Source organism: Gopherus evgoodei, chromosome 2 (assembly GCF_007399415.2).
Source record: "Gopherus evgoodei ecotype Sinaloan lineage chromosome 2, rGopEvg1_v1.p, whole genome shotgun sequence".
NCBI classification, from domain to species: Eukaryota; Metazoa; Chordata; order Testudines; family Testudinidae; genus Gopherus; species Gopherus evgoodei.
In genome coordinates this window covers 194,549,169-194,568,574 of record NC_044323.1, presented here as the reverse complement: position 1 = coordinate 194,568,574, position 19,406 = coordinate 194,549,169, and the positions used below count along the sequence as shown (strand labels likewise).

General features: G+C 44.7%; 1 protein-coding gene across 1 annotated transcript in view; it reads right to left on the bottom strand.

Annotated features, from left to right (window-relative positions):
- LOC115646614 (cytochrome b5-like) overlaps positions 1-12,685 on the bottom strand; it is a 30,999-nt gene extending 18,314 nt beyond the window's left edge. The window contains exon 1 of the mRNA XM_030552640.1: positions 12,458-12,685. Coding sequence (XP_030408500.1) covers positions 12,458-12,592 — 135 coding nt within the window. The 5' untranslated portion in view covers positions 12,593-12,685. The remainder of the gene's footprint in view (positions 1-12,457) is intronic.
- Between the last annotated feature and the right edge of the window lie 6,721 nt (positions 12,686-19,406).

Genomic DNA, 19,406 nt, shown 5'->3' with positions numbered 1-19,406 from the left:
TGGTCTATCACCTCGTCATAAACAGATAGCTAAGGGTTAATGTTCTTTTACCTGGAAAGGAGTAACCTGAAACACCTGACCAGAGGACCAATCAGGAAACAAGACTTTTTCAAATCTGGGAGGAGGGAAGTTTGTGTGGGAGTTCTTTGTTCTTTGTCTTCTGCCTGTACTCTCTCGGCTATGAGAGGATTTTTCTGCTTCCTGCTTTTCTAATCTTCTGTTTCCCAGTTGTAAGTACAAAAGATAAGATAGTGATTTATATGGTTTTTATTTTGTATTTACATGTGTATAGTTGCTGGAAGTGTTTTGAATTGTGTTCTTTTGAATAAGGCTGTTTATTCATATTTCTTTTAAGCAACTGACCCTGTATTTGTCACCTTAATCCAGAGAGACCATGATTGGTCCTCTGGTCAGGTGTTTCAGGTTACTCCTTTCCAGGTAAAAGAACATTAATCCTTAGCTATCTGTTTATGACAGGGGGGTTAGGGCTGCATGCATGCATAGATGTGGAATAGCCCATTGATGTGGTCTATCACCTCACGGTAATTGGCCTCGGTAATCTCTTCAAAAGTTTCAGCCAGAGCGTGGGCAATGCGCTTGCACAAGTTTATAGGGAGAGCTACTGTGGTCCTTGTCCCAGTCAGGCTAACGCATCCGTGCCACTGTGCCGCGAGGGGTGGGGGAGGGACCATTGCTGCATACAGGCAAGCTGCATAGGGGCCAGGGTGGAATCCGCATTGCTGTAGAAGACCCTCCCGCTCTTCCCAGGTAACCCACAGCAGCGAAATATCTTCCAGGATTAACTCCTGTGGAAAATATTGGGAGACTGTTCAGTGTAGATGCCCCCTGCAGCAGTTTGCTTTCCCCAACGACCAGAAACCCCTGCACAGCCCTGAAGCAATCATTCCCCCTTACTCACCACTTCTTTGCTCCTGTGGGTTATGTGCGCTCTGTTTGGTATGGGTAAAGTATGCTAAAGTGAAGACTGTAAACTCCTTCACTCTGTGGGAATAACTGTTTGGGTGAGATCATAAACAATGCAGCTTGTGTTAACTGTTGCCATTTTTGTGTTTCGAAAAGTGTCCTTGACTACTCGAATGCCCGTGTCAGTGACTGCTCAGAGGCTACAAAACCTCAGGAAGAAGCCGTGAAAAAGCAAAGACAACATGCTGAAAGCAGTTATGGATTAGTCTGCAAGAGAGAGTAAAAAACTGCAGGACTGGAGGGAAAGGGAAAGCAGGCTCCGCCAGAGAAACGCAGCGGCTAAGAAGAAAAGCATGAAGCAGCTGATAAGCATCCAGGCGCGCCAAGCGGACTCTATCCAGGCGCTCGTAGCCATGCAGGCAGAGCATTACCATGCCGCCCCCCCTTCCCCCCGTCCCAAAGCTCTTTCCCTTGTGCCCCAAAGTCAGCTCCAAACCCCCTTGCCCAGCATCCAGGATCTTACCACCACCAGCTGCCCCCAACACTTGTACGTTCACCAACCAGCCCTGAGAACTAAGACCCTTACCCTCTGCACTCAACCCCCATTACCATGCAGTATTTTCATCCTGAAGTGCAGCAGTCATTGCACAGCACTCCAGACAGGACATATTCAAACCTCTGACTGTACAGTTCACCACCCTACTCCCCTGCCCTTTTAGGTTCCCAAAATGTTGTGTGTCTGTCAAGAAAGTTATTTTCTTTTCAATAAATGAATTCTTGGCTTTGAAAACAGTCTTTATTATTGCAGAAAGTCAAAGATACCGTATCCCAGGAAAGAAACAGGCATTGCAAATCATTTTAGGAAAAACAGATTTCTACTAACATTGTAACCACTGCACTTCACTCCCGTGCAAGGCACCAAACATTACTGTCGGCTTTCAGCCTCAAATTCCCCCCTCAAGGTATCCCTAATCCTTGTAGCCCTGTGCTGGGCCTCTCTAGTAGCCCTGCTATCTGGCTGTGAAAATTCAGCCTCCAGGCATTGAATCTCTGACTGAATGTTTCACCCTTCCCTTCACAAATATTATGGAGGGTACAGCACGCGGATATAACCGCAGGGATGCTGCTTTCCCCCAAGTCTAGCTTCCCATACAGAGATCGCCAGCGTCCTTTAGAACGGCCAAAAGCACACTCCACAGTCATTTGGCACTGGCTCAGCCTGTAGTTGAACAGGGCCTTGCTGTCAAGCTTCCCTGTATACGGTTTCGTGAGCCAAGGCATTAACGGGTAAGCGGGGTCTCCAAGGATCACAATGGGCATTTTGACATCCCCTACTGTGATCTTCCAGTCTGGAAAAAAAGTCCCGGCCTGCAGCTTCCTGAACAGGCCACTGTTCCGAAAGATGCATGCATCATGCACCTTTCCAGGCCAGCCTCTGTAAATGTCAATGAAACGCCCACAGTGATCCACAAGCGCCTGGAGAACCATAGAGAAATACCCCTTCCGATTAATGTAGTCGGATGCTAGGTGGTGCCAGAATAAGAATATGCGTCCCATCTGTCGCCCCTCCACAGTTAGGGAAACCCATTTGTGCAAAACCATCCAGAATGTCCTGCACGACCCCCACAGTCACGGTTCTTCTTGGCAGGATGCAATTAATGGTCCTGCAAACTTGCATCAACATGATTCCAACGGTCGACTTTCCCACTCCAAACTGGTTCAAGACCGATCGGTAGCTGTCTGGAGTTGCCAGCTTCCAGATTGCAATAGCCACCCGCTTCTCCACCAGCAGGGCAGCTCTCAATCTCGTGTCCTTGCGCCGCAGTGTGGGGGCAAGCTCCTCACACAGTCCCATGAAAGTGGCTTTTCTCATCCGAAAGTTCTGCAGCCACTGCTCGTCATCCCAGATTTCCATGACGATGTGATCCCACCACTCAGTGCTTGTTTCCCCAGCCCAAAAGCGGCGTTCCACGGTGCTGAACATTTCCGTGAATGCCACAAGCAATTTAGTGTCACACGCGTCAGGCGACTCGATATCATCATCGGACTCCTCACTGTCACTTTGGAGCTGAAGGAATAGCTCTACTGCCAAACGTAGACACTCATCAGCAAAGTCCTCAGCAGCTCGGGCTCCATTTCCCACAGAAATCGCGCTGCACAGAAACCATTGGGAGACTCACAATGGCGCCAAACGTGGACAGAAAAACAGTGACTGCTGGGATGTGAAGCAATGCACCACGGAGCGTTGCGACAGGAAGCGGAATGACCCGCACCCTTCTGTCCCCTTCCCACAGACCACGGCACCAAAATGGGACGAGGTGCTCTGTGGGATAGCTGCCCACAATGCACTACTCCCAACAGCGCTGCAAATATGGCCACACTGCAGCACCGGTAGCTGTCAGTGTGGCCACACTGCAGCGCTTTCCCTACATAGCTGTACGAAGACAGCTGTAACTCCCAGAGCTGTACAGCTGCAAGTGTAGCCATAGCCTCAGTCTCTCTTTTACAGGGAGAAAGTACTCTTCAGTTAATCACACCAGACTTGCAGATTGATAAGGGGATCTATCTATGCTTAGATATGGGGGGAAAAAAAATCAGAAACCTGACAGGTACCCTTTAAAGTCTGCTATTTATCACTTACCATATTTACAGAGTCTGTGCTACTCCCTATAGTTTAAATGTAAAAATCACAAATATCTTAACTATTTAAAAAGCACTAGATTCTCAAACTGGGGTCATGACGACACTGTTTCCTAAAGGCGAGACCTGAAACTAAGGGAGAGGCATCTCAAATATCTTTTGTAATAGGGCCATAGTACTGAATAGGTTGAGAACCACTTAAGTGCAATATAAGCAAGTTTAAAAGCCTCAATTGTACCTATCACTTTTTTCAGCAAAAAATCTACATTGAGAATCCTGTCTCATACCCAGGATTCACAGAACAATAGCCCTCCACAAGCTGGAGTCTTTGCTGACCTTCCCTCATGGACAAGAGATAAACCTGTCTCATACCCAGGATTCACAGAGCAATAGCTCTCCACAAGCTGGAGTCTTTGCTGACCTTCCCTCATGGACAGGAGATAAACGTGTTCAATAAACCTGTTCACATTTCTGAGAATTCTCTATCATCCTAAAGTTTTTTTTGTTTGTTTCTTTTAACTAAACAGCTGTTGAGTCTTCCTTGTCAATCTCCTCTGGGACCCAGAATGTAACCTATACACCACCTCAAGGAGCCATAAGCAGTGTGGACTGATTTAAATCAACATGATTTAGAATCAATTTTAATTATGATTTATAACAGCAAGCAGGAAACCTTGATTTAAATAATTGATCTGAATCATGTTTTGCAGTTGTACTTTTTAGTTATTTTGCTAAAGAAAGGCTGATTCTCACTGGTTGAGAACTATCAAAACAGGTTGATATGCAACTAACTATATAGCAAGCGTTCTCAAACTGGGGGTCGTGACCCCTCAGGGTGGGGGGATCACGAAGTTATTACTTGGGGAATCGCAAGCTGTCAGCCTCCACCCCAAGCTCTGCTTCACCTCCAGTATTTATAATAGTCTTAAATAGAAAAAAATGTGGGTTTAATTTATAACAGGGGGGAGTCGCACTCAGGCTTGCTGTGTGAAAGGGGTCACCAATATAAAAGTTTGAGAACTACTGAACTATAGTCTTTACACTAAATATGGAGCTTTTTGCTAAGAGGATACACTACACATTTATTTAAGCAATATAATTGCTTGATGTACATTTATTCAGACTTAATTTTTATATTTTTATTATATTAGAAAATGGTGAATAATACATTCTTTATTTACTATTCATATTTCACTTGTGTCAAGATCTGTTTGGATGAAAACTCAAATGTAATTAATATTTAATTAATAAACTATCATATATGTATTGGATATATAAAAAGTTTACTAAAATAGTTTCAAATGCAAAACATATTTCAATAAACAAAGGAAATATCTGCAGAGTTAATATATTGAACTGATTGTTTCTTATTACCATGTTCTTCAGTGTTTTAGAACTAGTAGATCTCATCCCCTCACACCTGGAATCCATGAATGAAAAAAGCTGGGAAGCTTGTTTTCCTTTTAGTTTTCAACTCCCAATTGTTTGTTTGTTTTTAAACTTTGCATGAACTAGGCATTGAACTGAATAAACTGAAATGCAAAAAATATTCTCTGCACTTGCAGAAAAGGCTATGCTGTCAAAAACGAGTTTAGGGTACTTCAACAAACTTCAGTTCTAGATACATAGCCATAAACTTCCACCTCTTGAGTAGTTTTACTTTCTTTAAAACTGGACAGCAAATGTGTACTATTTAATTTAAATGATTTTAATAGATAAGTTCAGGCTTCAACATAGGCTGTCAATTTAAAATTTAATTGTAAACAATTTTTTTCAAAAGCGTGTATTTAACTTAAATCAACAAAGCTGATTTCAATAAACTGATTTTAGAAAAAAAATCTTTATCCACCCTACACATCAAGCATACAATGTTGTCCACTCCCAGCAATTCACAAGTGTTTGTAAGAAATGATTACCTTTTATTTAAGGCAAGCCAACCTCTGTTCCAGCTTCCTCACTTTCACAATGGAAATATTATTTACTTAACTCACAGGAGATACCGAGCGGTTTCCACTTGTGTATTGGGTACTAATGGAACTGTTTTTAATACAAATCTATTACCTTCCAATTGATTCATGCATTGCTTTTAAGCAAATTCACTTCCACAAGGAATTGCTGTATATAAGGTTTAAGTCATTTCATAAGCGGAACAGGCAATTCTCTCTCCTGTTAGCATGAAACAATGTATTATTTCAAGCTGTTATTAAATTTGTTTTGGTTGTCTGTACTCTTGCATAAATCTTACGTTGCAGAAATGTATTCTCCTGAACTACCAGGTTTGATTTTGTAGACATTCCAGAAGACAATAAAATATTACTGGTTTTCAACATATTAAGAGGAATGCAGTAAATACGTTTTAAAATGCGTGTGGAGAAGGGGTGAAGAAAGGAAGTTAATGGCTTGTGCTACACTATTACAGGGTCAAACCTGCAACAAATTCAATGGATATGAAGGAGCCCTCAGTACTTTTGAAGAATAAATCCTAAACAGCCATCAAGATTTTGCTGTGGTAGGATGTAACCTGAGTTTGAGTAACAGCGTTACTACCATGGCCCAGGCAACTGAAAGATCAGGTGTGGCACATCCAAAGAAAGCATCCACAGCTTTCCAGCATGTGGTAAAAATATCACAGAGCCAGGAGAGTCCAATGCCCTCTCACCTATCTATGTGATGTAATGCCTTCACAGAATCAATTGGAAGGGAGCTTGAGAAGTCAAGTCCAGCTTCCTGCACTCTGGTAAGATCAAGTAACCCTAGATAGTTGTTTGTCCAACCTGGTCTTAAAAGCTTCCAATGATAGGGATTCCACAACCTCCCTTGTAAGCTTATTCCAGTGATTATGGACCCTGATATGGTTCCTCTTAGTCTAGAGTATGTGAGGACATCAGATGAGATGCACACCGAGGGGCCCAAAAGCAGTCAAGAAGAAATACAAATGCCACCAGCCCTATTAAATGATGCCTACTAAGGCATGATATTTTCCCCTAGACTCATTAACCACACACAACTGTACACTCCAATACTGAAGTCTTTTTTTTTAAAGACTATTAATTTAGAACAATTAGTTCGCTGTTTAGAACAATTAGTTCATATGTCCATTTCTTTCACTTGAATTTGTTTTTATTTACCACTTCAACCGATAGTACCACTAAGGACGGAACTAAAGTCACTAAAGCTCAGTTTCAGAAACATCCATTCAAAGATGCTGAAATACAACCTCAGAATTTTCAGACTGTGGTCCCAAACTTTTCACTTTTTAATGGCCCCATAGAGCAGTGCTTCTCAATCTTTTGTACCCGTGATCTCTTTCACATAGCTAGCCTCTTGAGTGCGACCCTCTTCCCACCCCACCCCACCCCCCATATATTAAGAACACTTTTATATATTTAACACCATTATAAATGCTGGATGCAAAGCGAGGGTTTGAGGTGAAGGCTGATAGCTCGTGACCCACCATGTAATAACTCTGCGACCACTTGAGGGGTCCTGACCCCTCGTTTGAGAACCCCTGCTGTAGAGGTAAATCTTTACTCTTGTTCAGGTTGCTGCATAAAATGCTCTCAGAAAAGGTTTCTGTTTCTGTTACAAATAAACCTTGCAGTAATTCTCCAGTCTCCTTTCCCACCAACAACAGGACAAATGCAAAATTTGAAACAATTACAGGCATGTGTGAATGTAGTACCCTCTCACATAGAAGGAATTCCCTTCCCCTAGAATAGTGGTTCTCAAACTTTTTTACAGGTGACCCCTGTCACATAGCAAGCTTCTGAATGTATCCCCTCACAAATAAATTAAAAACACTTTTTTATATGTTTTACATCATTATAAATGCTGGAGGCAAAGTAGGGTTTGGGGTGGAGGCTAACAGCTTTTGACTCCCCATGTAATACCCTCGCAATCCCCTGAGGGCTCCCTACCCCTAGTCTGAGAACCCCTGCCCTAGAATGATGTTGAAGTATTGAAGAGATATGGACACACTGCTGCAGTGGTGGGGCTATCAAGCTTTCAGTCTTCATGATCAAACTGTGTTCTCATTACAGCATTACTCAAATGAGCTTCCATACTAACAGAGCTGCAGTATCTTATAAAAAAAGAGTTCCCAGACATGTGCAAGATGACTATTGTACTACATATGAACCAAGTGCTTAAAAAAACTGAAAGCATAAGGGAAACACCTATTACAAACAAACAGCAGATTCAACTCTGTAGAAAAGATGTCACGGTATTAAAAACTATTAAAATGTTTATTCAAAAAATGTGTACATATGAGGAGGATATCATCAAATTTTGCACATTAAAAATATTCTATATAAAAGATAAATAGCTGCCTATGAAGACTCCTCTCAGTTACACCAATGTAAAAGCAGAATTTGACCCTGAGTAACTGAAGTGTTCCTTTGCTGCCTGAATAACATTTCTAGTTGATCTTGCGAATTCTAGTTATGGAGAAAGTTATTCTTTGAGACACACTATTCCTGCACAGCTTACTCATTTGTTCTATGGATATTAAAACTGGAATCATTTCATTGTAAATGGAAAATAAGACGTGAAAGTTTGAAAATGTTACAGAGGTTGTTCCCTTTAACATTTACAACTTGCATCACACACACACACACACACACACACACACACACACACACACAGGGAAGAGAGAATGATATAAGCTGTTGTTTCTGAACAAACATTTCATTTGTTGCCAGAAGTTCACTGGCTGTATCTCTCAAAAGCTTTTCTAGCATTGCTACCTGCCAGGTGAAAACTGGCTTAGTCAGAAAGAATCACTAATTTCACTAGCTGCATGAAATCTCTCCCACCCACAGGATTTCATCATCAGTTACACATGGACCTTGTCTGCATAAGCAAGCATGATGGCCATCATTTACCAAAGGTGCAGTTCCACTGGTGACAGCAACAGCAGGAGCTATAGCATAGACAGGTCTCATGTTAGCACCACAACATCCAACCCTCATCCTCAATGAGGCAAAGATTTATAGATTAACAAAGCTTGGGTTTTATGTATCATCTAGATTGCACAGCAGATATTTTTTTCCCCTCTAACCTTTTAGTTGATAGTAATTTTAGGTAAAAAGAACGAGGAGTACTTGTGGCACCTTAGAGACTAACACATTTGTTTGGGCATAAGGTTTCATGGGCTAAAACCCACTTCATTGGATGCATGCAGTGGAAAACAGTAAGGGAAAAAAATCAGCATGGAAATTAGGCTTGAATAAAGACTGGGGCCATGTCTACATCTAAAATTTTGCAGCGCTGGTTGTTACAGCTGTATTAGTACAGTGGACACACTTACAGCAACCAGCGCTGCAAGTGGTGTTAGATGTGGCCACACTGCAGCGCTGTTGGGCGGCTTCAAGGGGGGTTCGGGGAACGCGAGAGCAAACCGGGAAAGGAGACCAGCTTCGCCGCGGTTTGCTCTCGCGTTCCCCGAACCACCCTGCAAACCGCAGGGAAGGAGACCTGCTTGCTCGGGGAACGCGAGAGCAAACCGCGGCGAAGCTGGTCTCCTTTCCCGGTTTGCTCTCGCGTTCCCCGAACCACCCTGCAAACTGCAGGGAAGGAGACCTGCTTGCTCGGGGGTTCGGGGAACGAGAGAGCAAACCGGGAAAGGAGACCAGCTTCGCCGCGGTTTGCTCTCGCGTTCCCCGAACCACCATGCAAACCGCAGGGAAGGAGACCTGCTTGCTCGGGGAGCGAGAGAGCAAACCGCGGCGAAGCTGGTCTCCTTTCCCGGTTTGCTCTCGCGTTCCCCGAACCACCCTGCAAACCGCAGGGAACGAGACCTGCTTGCTCGGGGGTTCGGGGAACAAGAGCGCAAACCGGGAAAGGAGACCAGCTTCGCCGCGGTTTGCTCTCGCGTTCCCCGAACCACCCTGCAAACCGCAGGGAAGGAGACCTGCTTGCTCGGGGAACGCGAGAGCAAACCGCGGCGAAGCTGGTCTCCTTTCCCGGTTTGCTCTCGCGTTCCCCGAACCACCCTGCAAACCGCAGGGAAGACCTGCTTGCTCGGGGGTTCGGGGAACGAGAGAGCAAACCGGGAAAGGAGACCAGCTTCGCCGCGGTTTGCTCTCGCGTTCCCCGAACCACCATGCAAACCGCAGGGAAGGAGACCTGCTTGCTCGGGGTTCCGGGAACGCGAGAGCAAGCCGGGGAAGGAGACCAGCTTGATTACCAGAGGCTTCCTCCTTCCACGGAGGTCAAGAAAAGCGCTGTTAAGTGTCTACATTGGATTACCAGCGCTGGATCACCAGCGCTGGATCCTCTACACCCGAGACAAAACGGGAGTACGGCCAGCGCTGCAAACAGGAAGTTGCAGCGCTGGTGATGCCCTGCAGATGTGTACACCTTCAAAGTTGCAGCGCTGTAACTCCCTCACCAGCGCTGCAACTTTCTGATGTAGACAAGCCCTGGGAGTGGATAGGTCATCACACAAAGTAAAAACTATCTCCCCAAGCTATTTTCTTCTCCCTACTGTTACTCACACCTTCTTGTCAACTGTTGGAAATGGGCCATCCTGATTATCACTACAAAAGTTTTTCTTCCTCCTGCTGATAACAGCCCACCTTAATTGATTAGTCTCATTAGTGCTGGTATGGCAACACCCATTTTTTCCATGTTCTCTGTGTATATGTATCTTCCTACTGTATTTTCCACTGCATGCATCCGATGAAGTGGGTTTTAGCCCACAAAAGCTTATGCCCAAATACATTTGTTAAGCTACGGTGCCACAAATACTCTTCATTCTTTTTGCTGATACAGACTAACATGGCTACCACCCTGAAACCTGTCACCAAGTTATTTTAGTTGTTACCTGCAACAGCAGATAAACCCTTCTTCACACAGAATATGACTCAGTACTCTGTTAAAGATTACTAATAAATACATGGAACTCAATCCTGAACTTCTGTAATCTTGAGCATTTTACTTTGCAAGCTTCATATACTTTTATATAGTCTTTAAGAGTGTTTTAAGCCCCCATATTTCAAACCATAAGAATCTGAATTCTCTATGGCTGGCTACACTAATATCAAGTATCAGAGGGGTAGCCATGTTAGTCTGGATCTGTAAAAGCAGCAAAGAGTCCTGTGGCACCTTATAGACTAAAAGACATATTGAGCATGAGCTTTTGTGGGTGAACATCCACTTCAGAAAATGAAGGTCACTAGTCACATACACTAGTATGTGTCTCACCAGTAATTCATTATTGATGCAGACAGTAATAGTGGGCACTACTGTAGACGTATGACTTGAGCATTTCACATAAATAGTGGTGAAGACAACAACATTCTGTTTGCACTACAGCTTCTAACAGTAAAGCTGCACCAGCAGTTAGTTAAAGATATAGGTAACTTTGTACAGACAAAACCTTAGAGTAATCTGCTTATGTCCTGAAGGACAAATATTTAAAACATATTTAAATACCAAAGCAGGAATTTGAAATAATTGGAGGCCTCAGTTTTACAGGCCCATACATATTCTGAGCCAAAGTCTATTCAAAGTTACAGTAAATTTGGAGTAACTCCCTTGAATTAACTGAACTCACACCTGTGCTTATTTCGAACAGCAGAGCAAAATTTTGGCTATTATATATAAGTAGAATATTTCACAGTGAATGAACCAAGGATACAAGATGAATTCATTGCCAAATTAGATAATCTCATTTTAAAATCATCATGAAGACAATTCTCAAAAAATTGGTTAGGGAATTTGTACAGTGCACATTTGCTCTCTTCATTACTGTTTTATTAAGTTACCAGAAACAATGTCATTAATTATGCACAATCACATCCATTCACTAAATAAGTCAGGGGCTCTGAAAAAAGAAAGGTGATCATGCAGTTAAAAATGATTCTAACACAAGCCTACAAGCTTAACTGTTGAACCAAGTGAGTGAGCACTTAAACTTTATCACATTCACATTCTCTTAAATCACTGAGCTATGATTTGAGCATTGGACTGCTAAACCCAGGGTTGTGAGTTCAATCCTCCAGGGGGCCATTTGGGGATTGGTCCTGCCTTGAGCAGGTGGTTGGACTAGATGATCTTCTGAGATTACCCTAATAATCTATGATTCTATGACCCCAGTTGCTATCAGGAATCTAGCTATTAAAAATTCTCTTAAATGTAGCTTTTCTATGCGGGGGGGGGGGGGGGGGTGGCGAGAGATGGCACCATTAAAATGCACAGAGTGAAATCAGATTATACCCTATGCCCCGGACATCAAGTTTTCAACACGTCAGGCTTTCGGGAGAAGGACTGGGACGTTTTGGGGACCTGTGTGCTGAAATCGGCAGGGTCCCGGCATCGGAGAGCCTGCGCTGAACTGTACAAACAACGAGGCAGGGCCCTGTTTCTGACCTCGATCACCGGCGAGCAGCCAACCCTACAGCCCTTCCCCCCTCAGGGGACAAAGGTGCTTTCTAGCAAACGCCGCACAAGAACGAACTGCAATTTTCAAGCCCTCCTAACTTGGCCAGACCAGCAGTCTCAAAGGTAGCACCTCCCCACGTCTAGCACCTCCTGATACTCCTCCGCCTCCACACACCGTGTAACTCTTCAAACTGGTTTGAAGTGATATCCCCACGTGTTCCCAACGGGGGGCCGCACCCTTCCCCCTACGCAGAGACGCAACCGTCCTTGCTCAGGCTCTGACCCCAGAGGCCTACGCGCACAGGTGGTCAGGAGTTTTGCGCCCCCGTCCCTCGCGTGCCAGTGCCCAGCCCGCTGGGGCAGCGGGTGCTTTGCCAGGGAGCCCGAGCGGCGCTTGGCGCTGCGACTCCCCAGCGCTCCACCCACCGCCAGGGGATTTAAACTCTCCAGCAGCCCGAGCGAGCGCCGCCGGCTCCCGAGCCCAGCCCGCCTCGGACCCGGCACTCGCCTCCTCCAGGAATTTGGTGAGGTCGTAGATGCGGTGGTGCAGCAGGATCCAGGTGCTCTGGCTGTGGTTGTGCGTCTGGATCTCCTCGAGCCGGTAGTAACGGCCCCGCCACGCCTCGCGCGCATTCGCCGCCATCTCCCCCGCTGAGCAGCGCGCGACCCTCCTCTCCTAACAGCGGCTCTCCACGGAGGAGGAATGACTCACCCCCTCCCCCACCCCTCTCGGGGCAGTCTTATCACCGCGCGCGCAAGCTGATTGGATGTCAGGCAGCGCCCGGCCTATCAGAGGCCGTCTCCTCCGCCTTTCCCCGCCGTGCCGTCATTGGCTGAATGATGAATGAGAGGCTTTTCCCAGTATTACAGCCTGTTTTTTCCCTTCATTCTAAGAAATTGTTGCGTTGCGGCTTGGGTACATCAGTGTGGGGGGAGGGGGAAGGGAAGGACACAGTCTCGTACCCTCCAGCCAACCCTCCCTGCCATACGGCCGCTATTAGCCTCGGCATCACGTGACGCTGCGAGAGCAGAACTCCCCAAGCAGTACCTGAGACTGAGCCCCGCGCCCCCCTCCCCACTCAGCCCCTTCTGAGTGAGTCCTGCCCACGGGGCTGTGTCCGTCTCTGTCCCTTCCTCCAATGACCGCTCCGCAGCCCACCCCCCCGGCCCTGAGAAGTTCTGCTTCGTAGGGGAACAGCTCTCTGCATCCCATGTGCTGTTAATGTGGCCCCTGTCTCCAGGAGCTCCCCCCCCCACACACACAGATGGTCTCTTCTTGTCAATTGCTGGTGGTGAAACCTCACTTCTCAGGCTGCTTAGGAGCTAAAGATAACTCCCCTTCAACCTCCCTTTTCCATAGGCCTTGCTGCTCTCTCATCTTCCAAGGCCACGTCTCAATTATCCTTGTGTACCAGTTCAGTACAGCGCATTCATAAATTCCCCTGAAGTATGAGAATAGGGGAAGCCAAAGAAGGCCAGCGGTGGTGTAAGGCGGAAATTCCTCAATGAAATCTGTAGGCAAGAGATCTCACATTAAAAATGGAGAACAACTGAGCATAACTTCAGAAAAAGTGAAAGAAACAATAAATGGTTCAGTTTAGGGGGCAGCAACCTATTGCCAGTTTAGAAACAAATGGATGTTACCACCAAAGAGGCATTTTGTGCAGACAGCTATTGCCTAAGATGAAGTCTTATTCAGGACCCCTTCATTGATGGTGAAACTGGTTGAAAATGAGGGTAAAATTGTATAGAAATATTTTTGTCTGTTTTTCATCAAATTTTTCCAACCAGCTGTAACTGTTTAGCTTAGCAAAACTTAAATCTTTAGCCATACAAATACATTTAATTACACTGAATTGTGAATTCTGTACTGGTGATTTGATCATCTCCTTAAATGTAATTTCCTTTCCTCCAAACCAGTAAACACGTTCTGACCCTTGTTTTGCCATTTACGATTGTAGCCGGATTGTCACAGCTACGCAAATCAATGAAGTCAGAATGCTTCAGTATCAATTAGCAGTAAACGCTTAAGTGAAAAGAGAAAATGCAGTAATCATAAAATATTGTGACAGAAATGTGTAATTCCCCTCCTACTAGGTAAGCTTATTTTGCTAATTTATTCAGGCAACTTCCATTAATTAAATTCAAACTATACTTCTGCAACACTATGGATGGTAATGATGCCACCTCCCACTTATTATCTAGACCTGGCCTTAAGGCAGTGGTTCCCAAATGTTAACAACCTGAGAACCCCTTTCACTAAAATGAACCCCTCTTAAAAATGAATATTTCTAGGGATTTTCTCCTTTACCTGAGTATAAATTACAAAAGCAGTGATCTTGGAAATATAAAGTTTGTTTTTATGACATGCTTTTTACACACTATTTATTATTATTTATCATTGCAGTATTTTTATTACATTATGAAAATGGCACCACTCTTCCAAGATCTCACTTTAGTAGCTTGTATCACTTTGAATCAGCCTGTTATAAGACAAGGCTCCTATGTTTCATCAAGGAGTATTCCATGTGAAACAGCATGAAGGTATTTAAGCCAACTCAAAGAGTTCCTCCTACATAAGCATTCAGGTCTTGAGCAGTCCAGGCAAATAATGCATGTTACTACAAAGTTTAAACTTGTTCTTCACAATAATTTAAAAAACAACACTAGCTCCCTATTTAATTTTAAAAACAACAAAAAATATCCACCTCCCTTTCCATGTCTTATAAGGAGGCTTGAAGTTTAAATCTCATCAGTGTGATAGATATGCTTGCTTTGATCTGCTTTGCACTTGGAAGTCCAGGGGCTCCGGCTGCTGGCTCCTTGCTGCCTGCGGTCCCTAGGGACCGCTCTGTCCGCCATTAGGGAATTTTTTCCCGAGAACCCCCATAACATTTCAAGAACCCCAGTTTGGGAACCACTACCTTAAGGGAATCCTGCGATTGTAAGTTTCACCCACCTGGTGGTGACTTACGAGCCCCACAGGTCGCACGGTGGGCATAGTGCAGGCAGCATTTTGTTTCATTTCAATCTAACACAGAATGTGCCCCGTGGCCCTTCAGAACTATTGGGGGGGGGGGCTTTAATGTGACTTCTCCAATCCTGCCAGACATGCCGTGTGCCATTGAACGGCTCGGCCTGTAGGGGCGCTGTGTGGTCTCTGCTGTCCTGATACCTGGCCTTGGGCGTGGGGAGGGCAGCTGAAATCTTGGCGGGAGAGGGGCAAGGCGGAGCTTCGAAGCGCCACGACAATCATCTGGGGAACAAAGTGACACCAGCAGCAACTTGCTGTTAGCACGCAGGGTCTGCAGGGGGCCGGTGTTCTCGTCATGCGCTGGGCTACATCTGCGGCGCACGTTTGGCCCCCCTGTACAGCTGCCCATGAGCTCTGTGCTTTGCACAGGGAGGGCTCTCAGCGCCTAGCGCTGACACCCCTTGCTGCTGCCGTCTCTCACAGCCACACCTAGATGCTGCTTAGCTGCCAGCGCAAGATCGGCCGCCGGCGCCCGCGTGCGCAGCAGCCTCGCGCACCTGCTCCAAGCCGCGCGAGCTGAAGGCGGCAGGTGGCCGCGGGAGGAAAGGCGGGAAGCGAGTCGAGGGGGCAGCACGCGGGTTGCATGCCGAGTCGCCCCCTCCCGCGAGAGCGCCGTGCTGAGGTGGGGAGAGGCCGGGTCCAGGGGCAGCCCTGGCCTGGTTCCGTCCCTGCTCCGCCATTTGACACCCCCACCCCCATTCACTTGTCACTCCCGGGAATGGGCGGCGGCTTGGTCCTTCTCCCGTTTGCCTACCTCAGCCTATTGCGGAAATAAAGTGCTCCGCAGAGCTAACCCCATCCACATCGTGCGGAAAGAGGCGGCTCAATAGCGATCTGATAAATCTCTCAGCAGCCCCCCCCATTCCTCATGCTCTAAATCCAAAGCAAAGCGTCCCAAACGCTGCTCCTGTGGGCTGGAGGTTGCTCTGAGTGGTGGCCAGCTAGGGGCAGTTTTCTCCAGTGTAGGAGGATCTGGGGAAAGAAATAGATGGGGTGAAATCATATAGTTGGGGCAAACTAAACAGTTGTTTGAACTGTATTTATTTGAAGGGCATCCTCAACCTGCCTTCCATTACTGAACCCTGCTGACAGTCTGTAAACAGCCTGTGCCACCTTGGAGGTCCAGTGGGGCAGAGCTTTCCCCTTTGCAAGTGACTCATGAACAAGTGAGTGTTGTGGGGTGAGGGCAGGGAGTGTGTCTTATCTGCAGTTTGTGGTGTTGGCCTATTGGACCGTGCTTCTCTTCATACTTGATATTTATATGGATTATGTGGCTAGCGGCAATTATATTAGGGTACTTTTTTTTTTTTACTGTGATCCAACCACTAACTGACAGGGGATTGGGAAAAAAACATCTCTATTGGCAAGATATACCATAATTATCTGGTATGGGGTTACTTGTACCTTTCTTTGAAGTATTTAATCCCAAGAGAGATAGATTACTGGACTAGTTGGGCCACTGGTCTGATCCAGTAGGGTAAGTTCTATTAAAATGTTCAACCACAAATCATCTTCTAAGACTTTAAGTGCAGTTTTCATACTGACATCACTTTTCATAAAACAGAAAACTGAGTATCAGGATGACTATGTGACCCAACTTGGTTTTTAAAACCTTATTTCTCCTGTCTGAAATTGTTTTGGCTCTTTGGTCCACTGATGGGGAAGTAGGGAAAAAGAGAAGGGACTTTGTGTCCACCAGCCTGGGATCCCTCTTCTTCTGATTTTTGAACACTTGGGTTGGCAATACTGTTTACTTATTCAGCTCATGTGTGACTCTCCTGAGGTCTTGTCTACACTACCCTGCAGTTTGCACTATGGGAGTGTGACTAGCATTTCACACCAAAAGTGCTGTGTTGTAATTCCTTCATGTGGACACTCGGCACAAACTAAAAGGTTGCTGCTACACATGAATGTAATCCTCTTTAAACAGCTTCAAAGAAACTGTAAATTCAGACTTGCGGCATCCACTTGTGGGAGCTACAGCACAGCATTTGGTGCATACTCCTATTCAGACCCCTGTAATCCGAACTGCAGGACAATTTAGGTGTGCCCTTAGTGTCAGCTTTCAGTCTGGTTAAGATTGTATGATGTGTAGCTCCACATCTCACCCTGCATGTTAATTTGCATGGGATTATTTAATTGATAAGATGCTGGTCTCTCAGTTTTTGGGCCACAGATTTTAATCATACTTAAACTCTTTTTAGATAAATGTGGTTGGATTTTAAGCAAGGTGTACGTTAGAGTAAAATTACAAATGTAACATTAATCTGTAACATTTATTCCTTAATAAATGTTTGTCCAGATTTCTTAAAGTCATAATTTACAAATCTTTTCAGATGAATTGTAACTTTGCAGAATTTTAACACGGGACTTGCATTATTATTGTTACTATTTCTTCTGCTCCGATAAGGCCATTCCATCATTCATGATTATTTGGGGGGTGGGAGGAGAGTATGAGGACAGCTGTAATTATCAGGCAATACCTGGAGGAGGGGTTGGATATAAGTAGTCTTTCTTAGTTAACTATTTCTTTTTTGTGTAATATTTCTGTTAACTGAATACGTTTTCTTTGAGCAGTGAAATAGTCGTTCATTAACTTTTTGTGTCATAAGTGAGCTAGTTCCAAACAGCCTTCAGACTTTATCTGGTCTGCAGTGCAATAATTAAAGGCATAAGGGCAAATCTTCATTTATTTTAGTGAAACCAGTGATAGTTTACACCAGCTGAGGCTCTGCTTCCTAATCATCCATTCTTATGGGAAAACTGGCACAAGGGAGCTGAAGAGGAGGAATTCTCAGCATGGATCTCCTTGCTTTAATATTGGCCTTCAGCGCTTAAGAAACTCCAGCTGCTTGTGTCTTTTAGCAGTAATATAATAAGGATAAAACTCATCTTTGCCAGAGACATAACTCTCTCAGGAGTAGTGTGAGACTGTGGAATAAATTCCTAATGATCATCACAAATCTCATCACCTTCCATTCTTTGTGCAGGGCACACTTTATTGATATTGCCTTCTGTAACATAAACATAGCTGCATGTATATTAAAAAAAAATATCTACCAAAACAAAACACTGCACTGTGCATACTTCTTCTGGGTAGAGGATGGAAACAAATAATATGTGACAGATGCTGAATGCACTAGAAAATGCTCAGGTACTTGATGAACATGGTATAAGAAACTAGATAGAATATAATATTCCCCTATAGTTTGAAAAGGGGGACAAACTTTGCTGTAGGACACAGAAATGTAATAAAGCCGCTAGGATATGTTACATTTCCAGCACGGTGCGTGAGGAGGAATCTTTATGTGCATCTAGTCGTGTGGCTTGCAATCTCTTCCTCAGCCTGCCTATTACCATTGCTTGACTTAGACCCCTACTGGGATTCTGGGGTAAGAAAAAAGAGTACAGTGCAGAGGCAGATGACTCCCCTTTCCATGCAGGAAGGGAAGATCCTGACAGAGAGAGGTCTTCACTCATGGATCACAGGGGCTTGATTGGTCCAAAATGTTGACACAACAGAGTAATTTAAGGACAATGTCATTCTTGCCTTAACTCTGAAGCTTCTTGCTTTTGTGAACATAAGATATGCCCATAACATTGTTTTAACATCGTCTGTGAGGTTTATGCTTACTGTGTTATAAAATGCATGAAATGTGATAAGTTGTCTAAGTTGACTAAACTATTATATGTTATAAACTCTCACCTAATGTTAATAGGAATATAGTTGTATTGATGAATTTTTTTGTGTAACCCTTCTGCCCGTCAGAGTTGGCAGCAACAAGGGCTCGGTTCAATATCTAGGGGTTCCGTTTCAATAACACAACGCAAAACCAGCTCTAGCCCCCACCCAGTGCCCTGGGACAATTGCATACCACTCCCCTGGGTGTCTCTAAGAGGCAATACTTCCCCTCTTGCAAGTACAGAGTCTGAGTGTAGCAAAAGCCTTTTAATAAAGGAGGAAAACAATGTAGCATTATGTTGGGAAAATACCACAAACAGGATTCATAACATAAAGCATGAGCAAAAGACCCACAACCAAGTAAGTTTGGCTCAGTTGAGTCCATCTCGCCATCATAAAATGCCAAGTACAGTTCTACTGCCCTTGATTCACATAACCAGGACAATAACATTTTTTACTCCTGTCCCAATAACACAGAGACTGGGGTTCCCACAGCAACCAAAGTGACTATTTGGGCAAGCAGTCCCATCATGCAAGGTGGGGTAGGTGTGCCCATACAAATGAGATCAGCTCCTGAAGTCCTTTTCCACAACTCACCACCAGATGTCAGGGTAGAGCTCATTCTGACACTGCTTATATTTACATTATTTCATAATTACACAATATCCTAATAATAGTTCCTCTTTTTGATAATGAAGTCCTATTTTTCTTTTATTAAAGACTAAGCTGCTGAGCTGGGAC